Consider the following 16,605-nt stretch of genomic DNA (forward strand, 5'->3'; position numbering starts at 1 on the left):
GGATCTCTTCAGGAGGGTGAGCATCAAGAGAACCAGGTCATAAAAACTAATTGTGCTTAGATTGGGGTTATAACTAGAGGATAAGCCCAAAATCTGTTCACATACCTATGGTTTATGTCTCTGGTTTACTTTAGAGATCGTTATCATTTTATGATAGAGAATATTATAAATCACCCCCTGAAGCTTACAGTAATTCTATTGATAGTGTCATTAATTTAGTCAATGATAAAAATTTAAAACACTGTTGAGAAAAGGATACTATACAAGTATAGGCCAGCTTCAGGCTGAAATATGTGGGTTATTGACTTGTACATATTAAACTCTTAAGTGACTAGACACTAGTTACATGAACAATGGGGGTGGTGATAGGGAAAAACTTTCAATAATACTCATTCACAGAAGCAGAAAACCATACCAACCAGACTAACACATGTCATAAGAAAGCAAGGAGAGCATTAAAATAGTAAATATATGGTAGTTCCGGGCCATCATTCATTGGGCATCAAGGGCCATCATTCATTGGGCACCATGTAAGAATTCTAAATGAAATTCCATCGATTCCCCATGTCTCTTAACCTTGAGAGAGCCAGCATCTGTTTCTTCTTACCCTCGGGCAGCTGAGTCTTAAGTCCAAGGGGTAGTCAGTTCCTCATGTTTGCTGTTTGTGAGTTTGTGGGGTTTCCACATGGAGTCCTTCTGGTGTGGTCAATGAAGGACATTGTATGCCTTGAAAGCACAGAGTCTAATGTGCTTGCATAGCAAAGAGAGCTCCCAAAAAAGACATACATGTAACAATATATGTATATGTTACAATACATATATGTTACATACATGTATATGTTACAATAGCCAACCAAAAGATGAAATAGCTAGGAATAAACCTAATGCAAAAAACAAAAGACTTATAAAGAAAGTGACAGAACATTATTACCAAAAGAGACTCACACAAACTGGAAAACTATCCTGTGTTCATGGCTAGGAAGACTTACTATTGTGAAAATGTCAGTTTTACTAGAGTAAGCTACAAATATAATGCAATCCTGACCCAAATCTTATCTTCCTTCTTAAGGAAATGGAAACTAATTGTCAATTTAATATAGAGAGGGAAGATGCTCAGGATAAGCAGAGACGTTCTCAAAAAGAACAAAGTACGAGGCCTTGCACCAGCTGACTTCAAAACCTACTACTACATAGCCACAGTTGTCAAAACAGCCGGTACAATGATACACACATAGACCAAAGGAACAGGATAGAAAACTCAGAAATAAAAGCATCCACCTACAGGCAACCGATTTCCGTATCTGGGCAGGGGAGAGCTCCCTGGACCCCTGACTAAACAGGGGGGGTTGCTAACACTACCTGAGCAACGAAGGTCAGACTTCGTAAGGAAACAGAAAATAAAAAGGGAAGCCACCGAGAATATTATCGAGAGAAAGAGATTAACAGTGAAAACAGAACAGCTAAAAGACGCAGCTCCAAATTTAACTTGTGCGATTCTGCCCCGGGCCTCGGGCGAACGGTGGTGGGTAAGGTGCTGTGGGTTTTTGGTTCTGTTCTCATTTGTCTTTGGCCGAAGGCTAAACACTCTAATCCTCGGCTGACAACTGGTCTACCATCGACTTCCTGCTTTTCTTCACGCTGACAAGTTCAGGCAGAGATCATTCCTCAATTCCTTTTGTGGCAGGCCAACGGGAGCATAAACGAAGCCCGTGTTTTAACACTGGGTAGATGGCGGATTATGTAACCCTTGGAGCCCAGAGGTCAGCATAGGTGTTTGGCGAGCATGGTTTCATTTTCACGTAGCCTGTCTTCGCACAGGCATCCAAGGCTTAGAGAAATGAAGTATTCTGCCAAAGATCATGTACGAGGTAGAATGAAACTTGAACCCAGGGTTCAGCACTCCGAATTCCATGCCTGTAAATAATCAGCTGAACTGCTTGCACTAGAACGATCACTTTCTCCACGAATCTAACAACAGAGAGGTTTCCTGTCGGCCCTCACTGTGATGTGTTGGCTACACATCCATTACCATTAGTCAATGCTGACTTAGAGCGACCCCATATGGAGTTTCTGAGGCGTCAATCCTTCTAGAAACAGATCGCCTCATCTTGCTCCCTTGAACTTGCGGGTGGGTTTAAAGTGCTGGCCTTGTGTTTAGCAGTCCAAGGCTGACCCCACACCACCCAATACACACTGAGCTCAAAATCATAAAAGTTCTGGCTAAAGCCATTGGCTGTCAGCATATTCACCTCATTTGACATCCTGATTTATATAACTGACATTTGCTTCTCCAGTGCTTTTAATAAACAGTGTGACTTGCTGGTCGTACTGCCAAATAGTTTTCACCGGGGCTATAGTGCCACAGAAAACAATGGTCCGAAAGCCTGGCGAGAGAGGAATACTTCTGTGGAGTATCTGAAAAACAACCTTCTCAAGTTTGACCTTTTCTACAATTAGGAACCTCAATGATATTTACATTTTTAATGTCAGTCTAAAAAACTCTAGAGTCCCCATGATTTTGGTATTTGATAGGGATATCGGTCTTGAAGGTGCAGAAAATGCTAATAGAACACATACGGCCTCTCTATCGGTGTACACTTCTCCTTCCCTGCTCCAAATATTTCCTGGTTCAAGAAGAGCGCTGCCCATCTGTCGTGCGGGCATGTGCAGGCCACGGCAAACCCCAGAAATGACCTGGTACCATCTGACCCGCGTTTCCGAGGTCGCTTTCCCTCCCTCTGCCTCGCCACGTTCCTGTGGTCTTGTTTCCCAGAGGCCGCCCTCTGTCCTAACTCTCCACGGGGAGATCATTGATCAAGGGTTGAGCCAGGGGTGTGCTGGAGCCATGGTGCACCACTTGTGAGAGTTGACTGCTGAAATATTCAAAGACCAAACTGAACTCACTAGCACTGAGTCGATGCTGACAACAGGAGTAGAAAGTCTTGTCTTTCTCCTGCCGATGATCTGTCAGCAGCCCAAGGCATAACCCACTACACCAGAGGGCTCCCTGGCTAAACATTTGGCAGTTTGGCAAGTGGGCAGGTAACGTTTGCGATCTTGAAAACAGTCACGGAGGGAGAGGTTACAGCTGGACCCCGGAAAGCACTGCAAAGAGGCTCCACAGCCCCGCTCTTCAAGGCTGCTGTGTCAGCACACGGCTGGAGAGCCTGTCTGTTCGTTAGATATTCTCGACAACCGCATGTCTATGGCTGAAATTTCTCTAAGCGGAAACAATTATTTTTAAAATAAAAACCATGAGCCAACAGGTAGACTATATTGCTGAAAGACAGCTCTGCTGATGTTGCTAAGAGATAGGATGGGAAATGACTGGAGTTCAAAAAAAGGCATTGTCTTTCTGGGATAAGAGAGGTTCCCAAAGGCATATGTACATATTCCAAACCGTCTATAAAATATGGACCTCACGAGACTTTAACACTAACCCATTGGGTATTTTCTTTAAAAGGGGGGAATGAATGAATGGTACTTAATAGGAATTAGCTGTTCCCATTTCCGTGTTATTTCCTCCTTTGCCTCTGCCATTGGATTTTCATATATGTATCACATGCCTGCTGAATCCCAATTACGATGCTCTGCAGTGTTTCAGAAGATTCTATCCATTTTAAAATTTTAGTTAAGGAAGTACTATCCAAAGGCCTTAAAATATTCTACAGTAATTTAAACAAACAAACAAACACCGCCACTGAGCTGACTCACAGTCACCCGATGGGGGGAGTTTATTTGATAGTAATTAGAAAACGGCACTTGAAAACTATAACCTTTCACCTTTTTTTGCTCCCATAAGAAGAGGATGAGACTTTTGAAGGGGAACGCGTGGTGTGCCTGACAGACCTCTTGGAAGGAATGTAACTAAGTCAAGTTATGGAACACATCGTAAGGAGGATGCACGAGCACACCACCCCCAGCATCATGTCCCTTCCGGCTCACAGCAGCCCTGTTTAGGGAGCAGGCAGACTTTCTTTCTCCCGCTGAGTGGCTGCTGGGCTTGAACCACCACCCTGGCTGTTAGCAGACAATAGCACCACTGGGCTCCTCACTATGTTGGCTCAGAATTAATTACCCATGCTTCTGGAAACATGAAGCCCAACGGTCATCCTGACTCTTAACAGTGAGCGACAGCTATCGTCCAGCTCTCAGCTGTGGTCGTTGTCCACGGTGGGAAAACCAGGGTCCTAGCCAAGCAGGTCAAATCAACAGGCAGACCTAACACCAGTTAAATAAAAATAAAAATTCAAATGAGCAGTAGCCTCAAAGTTCACAACGCCAGAAAGCTGAGCTGCAGCAGAGATACCAGCGTTTGTGACAATGCAGACAGCTCACGCTGGCGATCTAAACAAACACTGCTCTTTAGCCACGGTGCAAGGGAATCAAGAAAAGATGGGGGTTAGGATGTGATGGAGGCTTGGCAGGTGGTTTGCCTGGTGTTCACATCACTGCTGACCTAAAGGGACATCTCATGACCAACAGAGTCACACCAGGCAAGAGTCTGCAAACCTCTCGTCCGGCACTGCTGGGCTGACTCCATCTTTTACAGGCGGGTTGGCCCTCTGTACTCCACTACTCCACCGCGGCTTAGACTTTTATGACACAGTAAGCCCATTGAGCCACTAGATGGCGATCGGGTCACTCTGCCTGTGAGAAGGGGCTCTGCTGTTAGCCCGCAAGTGCTCTGTGTGGTACTGAGAACCAGTCTATTTTCTACTCCTCCAAGGCATGTTCCGAATGAGGCGCCCGCCTATGTGGAATAAAGAGTCCTTGACTGAAGGCTCGCTTGAAGGATCAAGTGTTTTTGCTAGCTGATTACTGTTTCTCCGGGAATAATTCCTATTCAGATTGAGTTGTCCTAACCCTCGGCAAATCACAACACGAACTAGTCTAAATAGTGTCACTGTACCATGCTGTCCCCTTTGCCCCGTCGTGAGAATGACAAAGAGTTAAAACAATGGCAGACTACTTGGACAATTCCGTTTAAACATAAAGATGGATGTTCACATTTGATCATAAGTTTAAGTATGTGAGTACATATGCACAAACTAGCCAAGCAATCTTAGAGACAGAAAGAGAATGTTAGATGATAGGTATCCAATTTTCCAAATGAAGCTATTATTCAATTCTGAATTATGTTATTTTATTGCTTAAACCAAACCTAAACCAAATCCACTGTTGTGCTGCAGGTTTGAACTCCTTGGAGCCAGACAGCCTCACTTTTCTCCTTCTGAGCAGCTGATAGGTTTGAACTACCAACCTTGTGGTTAGTAGTCCAACACCCAGCAGCATTGCCAAGGCTCTATTGCTTCAGTAAAACTTATTTCTGATACAGAAATATATCTATATTTCTATCACAGAACGTCTTGATATTATAAAGGATTTCATTATACTCGGATCCACAATCAACATACATCGACGCAGCGGTCAAGAAATCAAATGATGTAGTAAAACGGGCAAATCTGCTGCAGAAGACTGCTTTAAAATGTTTAAAAGCAAAGATATCACTGAGGATTAGTGGGCGCCTGGGTCAGGGTTTGTATTCGAACACTGGGCCATAAATAAGGACAATCAAAGGAGAAAGGATGCCTTGACTATGGAGCTGGTGGAGACCGTTCAATCCACCGTGGGCTAGCAGAACAAACCAATCGGCCTTATAAGAACGGTAGCCAGAATGCTCCTCAGAATCATGAGTGACAGGTCTTCGCCTCACGTACTTTGGACAAGCTATTCGCAGAGACCAGTCCCCTGTGAGGGACATCATGCTTGGTAAAGCCGAGGGGCAGTGACAATGAGGAAGCCCCTCCACACAATGGGCTGACGCCACCAGGTGGCTTGACGCAGTGATTGCACAGGGAGGGTGGTACAACGTTTCCTCCTGTGCTACGACTGCTCCGCATGGAAACCTGCTCGACAGCACGCAGCAACGACGGCAATGGCTAAGCTTTACACTGGAGAGACAGAAATGATGCATTACAAAAACACCTGTTTGGAGTGGGTAACATAATACGAGGGCAAGTAAAACAGTATGGCTATAAAAATCACAGACGCCTCTATCAAACAATAACTATCAAGATGTGAAGTCCCTGTTCTCAACACAGCCTCCGCCTAGGTCTATGTGCTTCAGAAGGCGATGTTTCCCCCGCTCTAACTCACCTCCAAGGCTGCCTGCGCTCTTTGACCCCCACCACACCAGCACGCTCGTTTGGCACCTTCAAGGGACTCCAACTGCGCTCCCTTTCATTGTTCTTCGAGGTTTGGGATCAAACAGAGTTGGAGGAGGCAAATTCAGACCTGTAAGGTGGATAGGCAAGGCTCCCCGGGGAACTGCTCATGGCACACAGCACCTGGCCCAGGGGAAGAAGGGGCTGGTGCGGTGTCGAGATGGAAAAAGTTCCTTGGCTCAATTTTCTTGGACTTTTTCCTTATCATTGCAGTTTTCCATTTTCTCAAAACTTCTTCCCAATAACCCCCCCCCCCCACAATCAGCCAGGGTCCTTGGAGACAATCTATCAAGATTCCCCATTTGGAATCCTCCCAAATAGTCACTAGAACCTTCGGAGCTGGGGTCTCTGCCTGGAAATTAACTGGAGCTCTTGGAAGCTGCTGTCTCGGGGCCTCTGTTTCTGACGGCAGCCCCGTGTGAGGGAGACTGTGCCGTGGAGAGAGCTTGTCATCCACGGCTCACAGGGACACATGGCAACAGCTTCCTTGGGAAGGAGCTGGACCCTATGTTGGACACCCAAGTACTTATGGCATTATGCTGGAGAGGAGGTACACACTGTGATCTGTTCATCCCGAACACAGGACAAGGGGTTGTTCAATCAATACTTCCTCGGCGACATGAAAACCAACGGGTAATGGCGCGAGTGCTTGAAAAGAAGAAGCCAGCTGGTTACTAAATAGCTTCCATTTGCCAGTGTTATTCAGTACTTATGACGTGAGTGTAAACAAACATGCTAATTTCCTATCGATCGCCCCCCATCAGGTCAGGAGCTGGGTGTACAAAGACGCACAGCACAGTGGGGGGAGGCGAGCGAGGTGGTGACAACGCAAAGAGGGGACAAATACTTGCAGCCCCCATCGTGAGTCAACAGCCTTTTGAACATTCTGTTGGGCTGGTTAAACTTGATTCAGTCCCCACATCCTTGCTATCGGCTTAGGGATGTAAAAACCATGACCTTTGATCTCTGCAATGTGGGAGAGGGAAGTCCAAGTAACACAGAGGCAATTCAACCCCATGAGCTGTGGCTCTGATCAAGCGCCCAGGAGGGTAAGGCAGAGAGAGGGAAGTGAAGCTTGGACCAAGAAAAGAAACGGAGCCCTCACTGATTAATTCTGTGAATGTCCTGGCGGGTGACTGGCATTCCGTCTGTGCCGTGAGGGACACCTTGTACCCATAGACGGCTTATTTTATTGTCCTGCCCTCATTCGTTTGGTCTGGATGACATCAGTATATGTTTACTCCCATCACAGTCTTGGAAGTCCACTGGCACAGGCCTACCTGGGGGTGGCGGAGTCAGAATCGACTCGATGGCTGTGAGTTTTTGAGTTGACTCAGCCTTCCGGCAGGACTTGCCATGGCTTGTTCACTAGGTTCTGCAATTCACCACAGGCTCTTCCTATACACTTGCAAGCCTCCCTGAGAAACAGGTATTTTCCATAACGAGGTCTCCTTTAAGGAGCACAAAAATAATCTTGTGAGATAGCGATTCTCTATCAGGGATCAATGGAACAGTGCGCGCCCACACATGTCTCCTCCTGCTAACCGGCTCCTCGCGGCGTTCGTGGCCAGCAGGAGCCCACCTCTCCCTGTGCGGGGGAGAAGTGGGAGGGACTGGGAAGGGTGGTTCTAAGACATGAATCCATTGCAAAGGAAGCCTTTGACTACATGCTTAGCATAGATGGGGCACGGCCTTCGTTCTCCAAACCCCTCGCCGAGAGCAGTTCAGCCAGCCAATCATGTCTGGGGCTGTTGGCTGCCTTCCCCTGGTGGCTCTGTGTCCCTCGTCCCACCCATCTATGGCCGAGTCTACTTCTCCTCATGGCTAAGCCTGCATCACCTGAACTAAGGGCTTTGGTAAGGACACTTCCCTAGGAGACGCAGAAGGGCCCTGCTGGCGTGATGGTGGAAGCGCTCGTGAAGCCCAGCCAGGGGCTCGGTGGGAGAAAACACCTGGCCATCTGCTGCTGTGACGGTGACAGATGTGCAGGAAACCCTGTAAAAATCGCCTGGGGGGCGCCTGACAGCAAGAGCAGGAGATGCATGACTCGCCTTCCCTCGTCTAGTCTAAAGACTCGCCTTAGCGCCAGCTCCCCCATCCTGGGCTGTCAGTGCTCCTGCTGCCTGGGGAGCACGGAGAGATGCTCCAAAGGGGGAACGTGTCAAGGTGGTGCAGGATGATGCTGATGGTTAAAACGGAAAGAGGAGCTGGTCTTCTTTCCCTCCTGAGATGTGGCGGATGGTGGGAACCTGTACACTGAAGTGCTGACCGGAAGGAAAAGGAAAGAAAACAGAGAAGACACGTCGCTGGCCCTTTCCTGCTCCGGAAGGGAGATGTCTGCTTTCTGAAGCACGAGCCCCCACAATCCAAGCAGCCTTTTCCATGAGAGCTGTTGGCGTGGAGCTGCTCGGGACTACACGTGGCCTTTGGAAGGGAAGCTCCCCCAGCTAGCGCCGTACCTGCACGGCTCGGTCCTCCTGGCCGATCATGTTTCTCCACTCCCTGAGTGACCGCTCCAGTTGGTCCAGTCCTATTTCCCAGAGCCGGATGTGACCTCCCATGTCAACAGTCACCACACCACCACTGCCCCATGGGGCCAGGAGTGCGTCTGTGTCCGAGATGGTAGAGAGCCAGGAGGTGTACGGCGAGAGAGACTCCGACCTGGAAAAGACGACCGCCTGTCAGGATAAAGGAGCTGCCACAAACATCATCCACTCTTTGATAACTGGTCACAGGCCAAAGGCCGCAGGCCTGACACTGAACTGCCCAGGGGTCCGTGCGCGGTGACAGAATGTGGCATGATAATTTACGAGTGCATACAAGTAGACAGTTGGACAATCATAGACGTGAACAATGGATGCTTTTAGGATAGTCTATAGGATCGATTTGATAGTGTACAACCTATGGCTAGTCCAGTTAATGAAACTGGCTATCAATGAATTCTGATGGTATGTTACAAGGTCAGCTACCAAGAGAGTCGAGTGTGCAGGGCAGACGCCACGCTGATGCACTGGTTAGTCCCACTGTCCTGTGTCTGTGGAACCCAGAGGGCACCGGCATTCACTGCTGGGAGGGAGAAAGGGACCTCCCACACCCGCAGCCGGGGGCTCCCTCTGAGGAGGGCACTCATGGCAGGGAGGGCTGCTCTCCGCTTCGATGCACCAAATTTGCGTTTCTCCCTTAGAAAGGTCTCTAGTCTGCAGTCCAGATGGACTACGTGCATATGCCTGAAGAACCAACCCTCAGCCTGCGGGGCCGGGCTGTCAGAATGCTCCTTTCAAAAGGCTGGGGGACTTGGTTTCACGTACTTCGGGCCCATTATTAGGAGAGACCAGCCCCTGCAGAAGGACAGCGTGCTCGGTAACGCAGAGGGACAGTGGAAAAGCAGAAGGCCTTCAGTGAGATGAACGGATCCGGGGCTGCACCAAGGTGTTCAAACCTCGGAAGCATTGTGAGGCTGGTGAGGCTGCTGCCTGTGGTCCACACGGTCACTGAGTCAGAACCGACTCCACGGAGCCTAGCAGCCACCCCACATATGCCATAGAAATATGTCAAGGCCATTCTGACCTTTTGTCCCCTCCCCAGTTTACCTCCTTTACCACAAAGCGCGGCGAGGCACGGCCAGCCTCGAGGGCCCAGCAGCGTCGCGGTGTCCCAGACACACTGGGTTAGGAAAACAAGTGGCAGGTGCAGGGGAGTCAAAGCTGCTTTGAGAACAGCCGACTGGGCCAGCGGCGGCATGAGGTCTGAAATTCTGACAAGAGACAGGCTTGCTGGCTGCGTGTTTCACTGTCCACTATGAAATGTGCTCACGGGGCCACCTTTAAAATGTAAGAAAAACCGAAGAGGCCAAGTTTGCTACATCGGCGGGCTGCCTGCCTCCTGTCCCTGGGAGCGAGCGCAGCTGAAAAACAGCGGCCGCATCACGGGGACCTGCCGGCCGCAGCTCGCCCTCTCCCAGACTTGCAGCAGGCACGACACGGGCTCAGCCAGGAAGTTGAACAGAAACAGAAAGAAGAAAACACCATAAATAAAAACCTGGGGCTAATGAGGAGGGAAGAGAGAGCTAGTGGGCTAAAATGCCATTCATGCTTGAGAAATGTCAGGCCAAAAGAGGCCCTCTGCTTTTATACATGTAATTAATAGTGCTTTTTAATGAGCACATATTTAGTAGAGGACAGAAATTTCCCTCAAATGATGAAAGTCATTTTTTTTACATGAAGTTGTTCCCCCCAAAAGAGGCGGGTGTGATGACAGACTGCTGGGGGTGCATGTGTGAGAATGGCGAACGTGCTTGGCTGCTGAGGGAGACGCTGGCGGAGCCTGTGCACCTGGAAGCCAGGCCTGGTGATGTCCATCTGAAAAGGCAGCCAGTACAGCCCTGTGGAGAGCACTCCACTCGGACACGAGGCAGAACAGACTTCCTGGCAAGTGAGCCGGCTACACTATTTTTGTCATGTCTTCATCATTCTAAAACTGTGACAGGGTCCTGAGAAAGGCAACAGTTTGGGAGTGATCTGGCATGGTTCTGTCGACTGCTTGCTTTTGGGACTTGGAGGTGAGGGAGGACAGGTGCCCTCATGACGAGTCTGGGGTCCCCGGTGGCATTCCGAAGACATTGGACGGCTCTCCAGGTCTCACTTTTGGGGGTCCATTGTCTTGTGAGGGAGCATATGAAGACCTGGGGGTGTGCTCCCAATCACCACCCAAGCATGGCAGGACGATGCGAGGAAGGGGGCAAAGAGAAAGAACCTGGGCTAAAGAGGAGTCGTGCTGGGCTGCTAAGCACAGGGTTGGGGTTCTTCCCCATGCCTCCACAAGAGATCTGGGGATCTACTTCTGTGCAATCGGCCCCTGGAAGCTCAGTGGAGCCAAGTTCTGCTCTGCCACACAACAGGGGGCCGGGAGTCAGATTCGGCTTCGAGGCAATGCATTCAGGTGCACGCTGAACTTTCAAAAGGAGCCGAGGGCGGATGCACGCAGAAAGACTGGCCACAGGTGAGGGCCCCTCTCTTCCCCAGGGGAGGGGGGAACGCAGAGAAAGGGCAGACCCAGAACAGCGTTGCTACTTGGGGCTACATCGTGTCTGGAGGTTCCTTACTCTGAGGGCCCGTTCTAAACCTCTGGAATCCTTTGGCTACTACATCTCTCATGACTATGGTAACATTTAACATAGTAACATCATACCATATGAACAGTAAATTCCATTGGCGTGCTGAACACAGTTACTTCAGAAAACTCATGAGTCAAACATTTCCCCAGAATACAGATTAAAATGCCAGTGAAAGATGGGCAAGGGGAGCAAGGTATAAACCGCCCATCAACTCCATTCCCCAAACTGGGCTTTTTACGGAAGGAAGCAGCCAGCACACGTTTGTCCAGAGGACTTGCTAGAATTCACTCTATTCCCCCCCATCTGACATGCCAAGCGAAAAACCGAGAAGAGGAATTACCTGGGAATAGGGATATATCGGAGTTTCTTTGCTTGAAGATCAGTGACTTCTATAAAACCAGCTGTCAGTGGAGGAGTAATATCTGCAGACAAGTAACGACATGAGCCATGTCGTAAGTTACCACAGGATGCTGACATTTCACCCACATGATGCCTGTGGTTGTGAACAGGCTTAGAGTGGGTCCCGACCCGTGGCAACCCCATGGACAACAGACCCAAATACTGCCCGGTCCTGTGCCATCCTCACAGGCGTTCCTAGGTGGGAGGAAATTTCCAGTAACCTTGGGTAGAACCTTGGGATCCACTTGACAAGGTACTGGGCTAGGGTATTGGGTCAGGCTCGGTTATTTCTCCCTCAGGAAAAATATTGTTATACCTGTTAAATTATCAGATGGGAACAGATTAGATCATAATTCTTTGAACCAAATTCTTTTTTTAAAAAACATTTTATTGGGGGCTCATACAATGCTTATCACATCCACACATACACCCATTGTGTCAAGCACATTTGTACACCTGTTGTCATCATCATTCTCAAAACATCTGCTTTCTACTTGAGGCCCTGGTATCAGCTCCTCATTTTCCCCCTTCCACCCCACCCCGTCCCTCATGAACCCTTGATAATTTATAAATTATTATTATTTTTGACATGTCTTACACTGTCTGACGTCTCCCTTCATCCACTTTTCTGTTGTCCATCCCCTTGTAATCAGTTCCCCTTTTATACCCCACCTTCCCTCCATCCTCCTCGTATCGCCACTCTCACCACTGGTCCTGAGGGGTTCATCTGTCCTGGATTCCCTATGTTTCCAGTTCCTATTTTTACCAGTGTACATCCTCTGGTCTAGCTGGGTTTGTAAGGTAGAATTGGGATCAGGATAGTAGGGGGAGGAAACATTTAGGAACTAGAGGAAAGTTGTATGTTTCATTGTTGCTACCCTGCACCCTGACTGGCTCATCTCCCCATAACCCTTCTGTAAGGGGATGTCCAGTTGTCTATAGATGGGCTTTGGGTCCCCACTCTCCACTGCCCCTCATTCACAATGATGTGATTTTTTTTTTTGCCTTTGATGCCTGATACCTGATCCCTTCGACACCTGGTGATCACGCAGGCTGGTGTGCTTCGTCCATGTGGGTTTTCAATGCAAGAACACTTTGTTCTATTAAACTGAAATTCTTTTCTTTAAAAAAAATTTTTTTAAATCATTTTACTGAGGCTCTTGCAGATATTATAACAATCTATAAATCAATTATATCAAGCAAACTTGTACATATGTTGCCATCGTCATTTTTAAAAACATTATCTTTCTACTTGACACCTTATTATCAGCTCCTCTTTGTTCCCTCCCTCCTCCACCCTCCTACCCTCATGAACCTTTGATAAATTATATATACTGTATATACTTGTGTAGAAGCTGAATTTTTACAGCACATTTTAAATGCAGTTTTTGTGGAAAAATTAGGTGCCTCGGCTGATATTCGGGTTGGCTTATACTTAAGTATATATGGTACATGTGTATGTATATATATATTTTTTTCATATCTTATACCATCTGCTGTATCCCTTCACCCACATTTATGTTGACCATCCCCCTTGGGGATGGGGCAAATTATACATCCCTCATTGCTATTGGTTCCACCATTCTCTCCCCCCCGCCCCCCACAGTATCTATTCCCATTACTGTTTCTGAGGGGTTATCTGTCCTGGCTTCCATGTGTCAAAAACTCTTATCTGTACCAATGTACACACTCCAGTGTAACAGGATATATGAGGTAGAACTGGGTCATGATAGTGGGGGAGGGGGGAGGAAGCATTCGAGAACTAGAAGACTGTTGTGTGTTTCGTCAGTGCTATACGGCACCCTAGCTGAATCGTCCCTTCTGTGAGGGGATGTCTAATTGTCTACAGATGGGCTTTGAGTCTCCACTCGGACCCCTCCCTTTCACATAGATATAATTGTTTTTGACCTTCTGATAACTGATCCCATCGACTCCCCATGATCACACAGGCTGGTGTGCTTCTTTCATGTGGGCTTTGTTGTTTCCCTGCTAGATGGTCACTTGTTTAACTTCAAGCCTTTAAGACCCCAGACGCTATATTTTTAATAGCCAGGCACCATCAGCCTTCTTCAGTACATTTGCTTATGCACCCATTTGTCTTCAGAGATAGTGTCGGGAAGGTAAGTATCACACAGTGCCAGGTTATTAGAACAAAGTGTTCTGTGTTGAGGGAAGACTTAAGTAGAGACCCCAAACCTGTTTGCTGCCTTAATACTTTAACATATAAATACACCTACATAGACTAGTACCCCTTGTCTTATATCTCCATGTATCTACATATGTACACGCTTATGTTTAACCTCTGTCTATAGCTTTTGCCTCCTCGTTCTTTCCTTGTAAATCCTTTTACCTCCTTCCTGCCACACTATCATGAAGAACCAAATTATTTTCATGTTGTTTAAAAAAATTTTTAATGGTATTTTAGGTTTCCATTGCATCATTTTTATGCAGATGGTTCCATGACTGGGCTACAATTTCCACATGTGTCTGCATCCTCACTGTTTCCATTCTGTTTTGCCTGTCTCCAAAGATCTAGCTTCCTGGCCCCTCCATCCCTTCTCACCTTAGTTTTTCCGTAAGTGTTGAGTGTTAAGTCTCATTGTTTTTGATAGCTTGCCAGGAGAGGTAAGAGTTTTAGCACTCACAGTTTACTTGAAAATAGTTCATCATCTAAATTCTGGTTTTCATTCTTAGAAGTCGCAACGGAGCTTAGCACTTTAGGTGGTAGGAAGAACTGAGTCAGACTGACCTGGTGTGAAATCCTGGCTCAGTGACTTCCTAGCTGAGGTGGAAGGGCCAACTCATTCACCTCCCCAAGACTGGTTTTCCTCATTTGTAAAACGGGATAGTCACATCGGAAAATCATCTTGAAGATTAAATAAAATCAATGCCTTAAGCAAAGTGCCTAAGCAGTCATTGCTGGAGTTGTGGTGGTGTTTGGTGCACAGCAAACTGAGACCCCGCCCAGTCCGGTGCCATCTGCACGGGGCGTTGTGTTTGAGCTGCTGCTGCAGCCGCTGTGGAACTGACTCCGTGGCAGTGGGTTTGGTATGTGTCCTATTACAACTCTGATGAGAATTAGATATTCAGGGTCCCCATACTGGATTCACTGAATGCAGTTTAAAAATAAACAAGACAGCAAACAGTGTGTTCATTGTGTGTTTGCTGTCAAAGTGTTTCTAATAAGCTATCTGAAAAACTCAAAATTGCTCTTATTTAGTCAACAAACACATTTAAACTAATTTTGTGGCACCCTCGGGACTGAGCACTGAGGGGAGGCTGGGAGAAAGCCCCTGTTCTTGGGGCTCAGCCCCTGGGGTGCTCATAGTTTAGACAGGAAAGCTTATCTATCTATCTATCTATCTATCTATCTATCTATCTATCTATCTATCTATCTATCTATCTATCTATCTATCTATCTAACTGCTGTGGATCCTGAGAGGGGCCCTGGTGGGGATGCATTGGGCTGAGATCCTCAAAGTCAGTAGTTCAAAACGACCAGCTTCCCTATAGGAGAAATATGGGACTTTCTACTCCCGTAAAGAGTCACAGTCTTGGAAGCCCCCAGGGCAGTTTTACTCTGTCCTACGGGGTCACTATGAGGCTACATCGACTTGATGGCAGTGAGTAGACCCTGAGAGACTTGGAAGGGATTCTATGGTGGGAGTCATGGCCCTGGGGTTGGGTGTGAATTACAGGAATTGGGAAAGTGTGGTCCAGTGGGGCAAAAAGTTGACGTCCACAGATGGCACAGGGTACAAAAAAAGAGTCATGGTAGGCTTGCTATAGGAGCCCTGGTAGTGTAGTGGTTACCGTTGGGCTGCTTAACAGGTCAGCTTTTCGAATCCCCCAGCCTCTCAGTGGGAACAAGATGAGGCGGTCTCCTGTAAGAGTGACGTCTCAGAAGTCCAAGGGGCAATTCTCCCTGTCCTGTCCTATAGGGTCACTGATTCGACCGTGAGTTTATGGGCACTCTGGCCACCCAGCTCCACCGGCTGTCCCCAGAAGCCCATCTGTTTAAAACAAACACGCCGAAGTCAAGCAGTGCCTTCGGTAGACAGTGCTGCCAGGAAGGCTAGTTCAATCTTGTATACATTTTTGCACCATCGATCTTAAACAATATATTTTTTAATAGGTCCTACAGCTAGGACCTAACTGAAGTAGGTTGACTTATTTACAAACTTGGCTCCTTTGCCCCAAATGGCCAGTCCTGAAGCAGTCGCGATGGCGAGAGCCACCTTCCAGCCACTTTCCGAAACGTCCCTCTTTCCTTTGCCTGTCCTAAGAGCGCTGCTGCAGCAGCCCTTGCAGACGGCCTGGGAGAGCAAAGCCAGTCGGCGTAGTTCAAAGGCATCTGTGCTATGTCTTCTCTTCCATGCTCTGTGCAGATGAACTTGCCGGCAGACGGAGGGTGAGAAGATGCAACAATGCTTCTACTACCTCAAGTAGGAGAAAGGAAGCATTTCACTTGAGGTGTTAATAATAAAAAAATTAAAAAATCTATCTTCGCACGTCAGAGGAAAGGCTCCGAGGCTATGCGGGGAGCAGCGAGGGCGGCGGAGTGGTGTGTGTGCGTGTGTGTATGTGTGCGTGCGTGCAGTGAGCACCTGCAACTCTGATGCCAACAACGGGAAAATAAATCCGCTCCATAGCCTCGACTGTTTATAGAACAGAGCCTAATGGCCGCCCTTGGACAGAATGTGCGATTGAGTGAAGGCAAGGCGAATGTGCCAGGTTTTCCTCGTATTTAGCCAAGTCTTTGTCCATCCATTTTCAACATTTGGAGGCACTGTAGCCAGAGTGCGAGCTCGGCAAGTGTCCGTTACAGCTAGGACCCAGGTGGGCTTCAAAGGGACGCATAAGCTG

The 16,605-nt window shown here is 47.8% G+C and overlaps 1 protein-coding gene across 1 annotated transcript in view; it reads right to left on the bottom strand.

Annotated features, from left to right (window-relative positions):
• The window catches only part of VWA8 (von Willebrand factor A domain containing 8), a 405,888-nt gene that overhangs the window by 115,942 nt on the left and 273,341 nt on the right, over nucleotides 1-16,605 (bottom strand). The window contains exons 36-37 of the mRNA XM_075563021.1: nucleotides 11,681-11,762; nucleotides 8,687-8,888 (exon numbers count right to left, since the gene is read on the bottom strand). Coding sequence (XP_075419136.1) covers nucleotides 8,687-8,888; nucleotides 11,681-11,762 — 284 coding nt within the window. The remainder of the gene's footprint in view (nucleotides 1-8,686; nucleotides 8,889-11,680; nucleotides 11,763-16,605) is intronic.

The sequence above is a fragment of the Tenrec ecaudatus genome, chromosome 11, assembly GCF_050624435.1.
Source record: "Tenrec ecaudatus isolate mTenEca1 chromosome 11, mTenEca1.hap1, whole genome shotgun sequence".
NCBI lineage: Eukaryota > Metazoa > Chordata > Mammalia > Afrosoricida > Tenrecidae > Tenrec > Tenrec ecaudatus.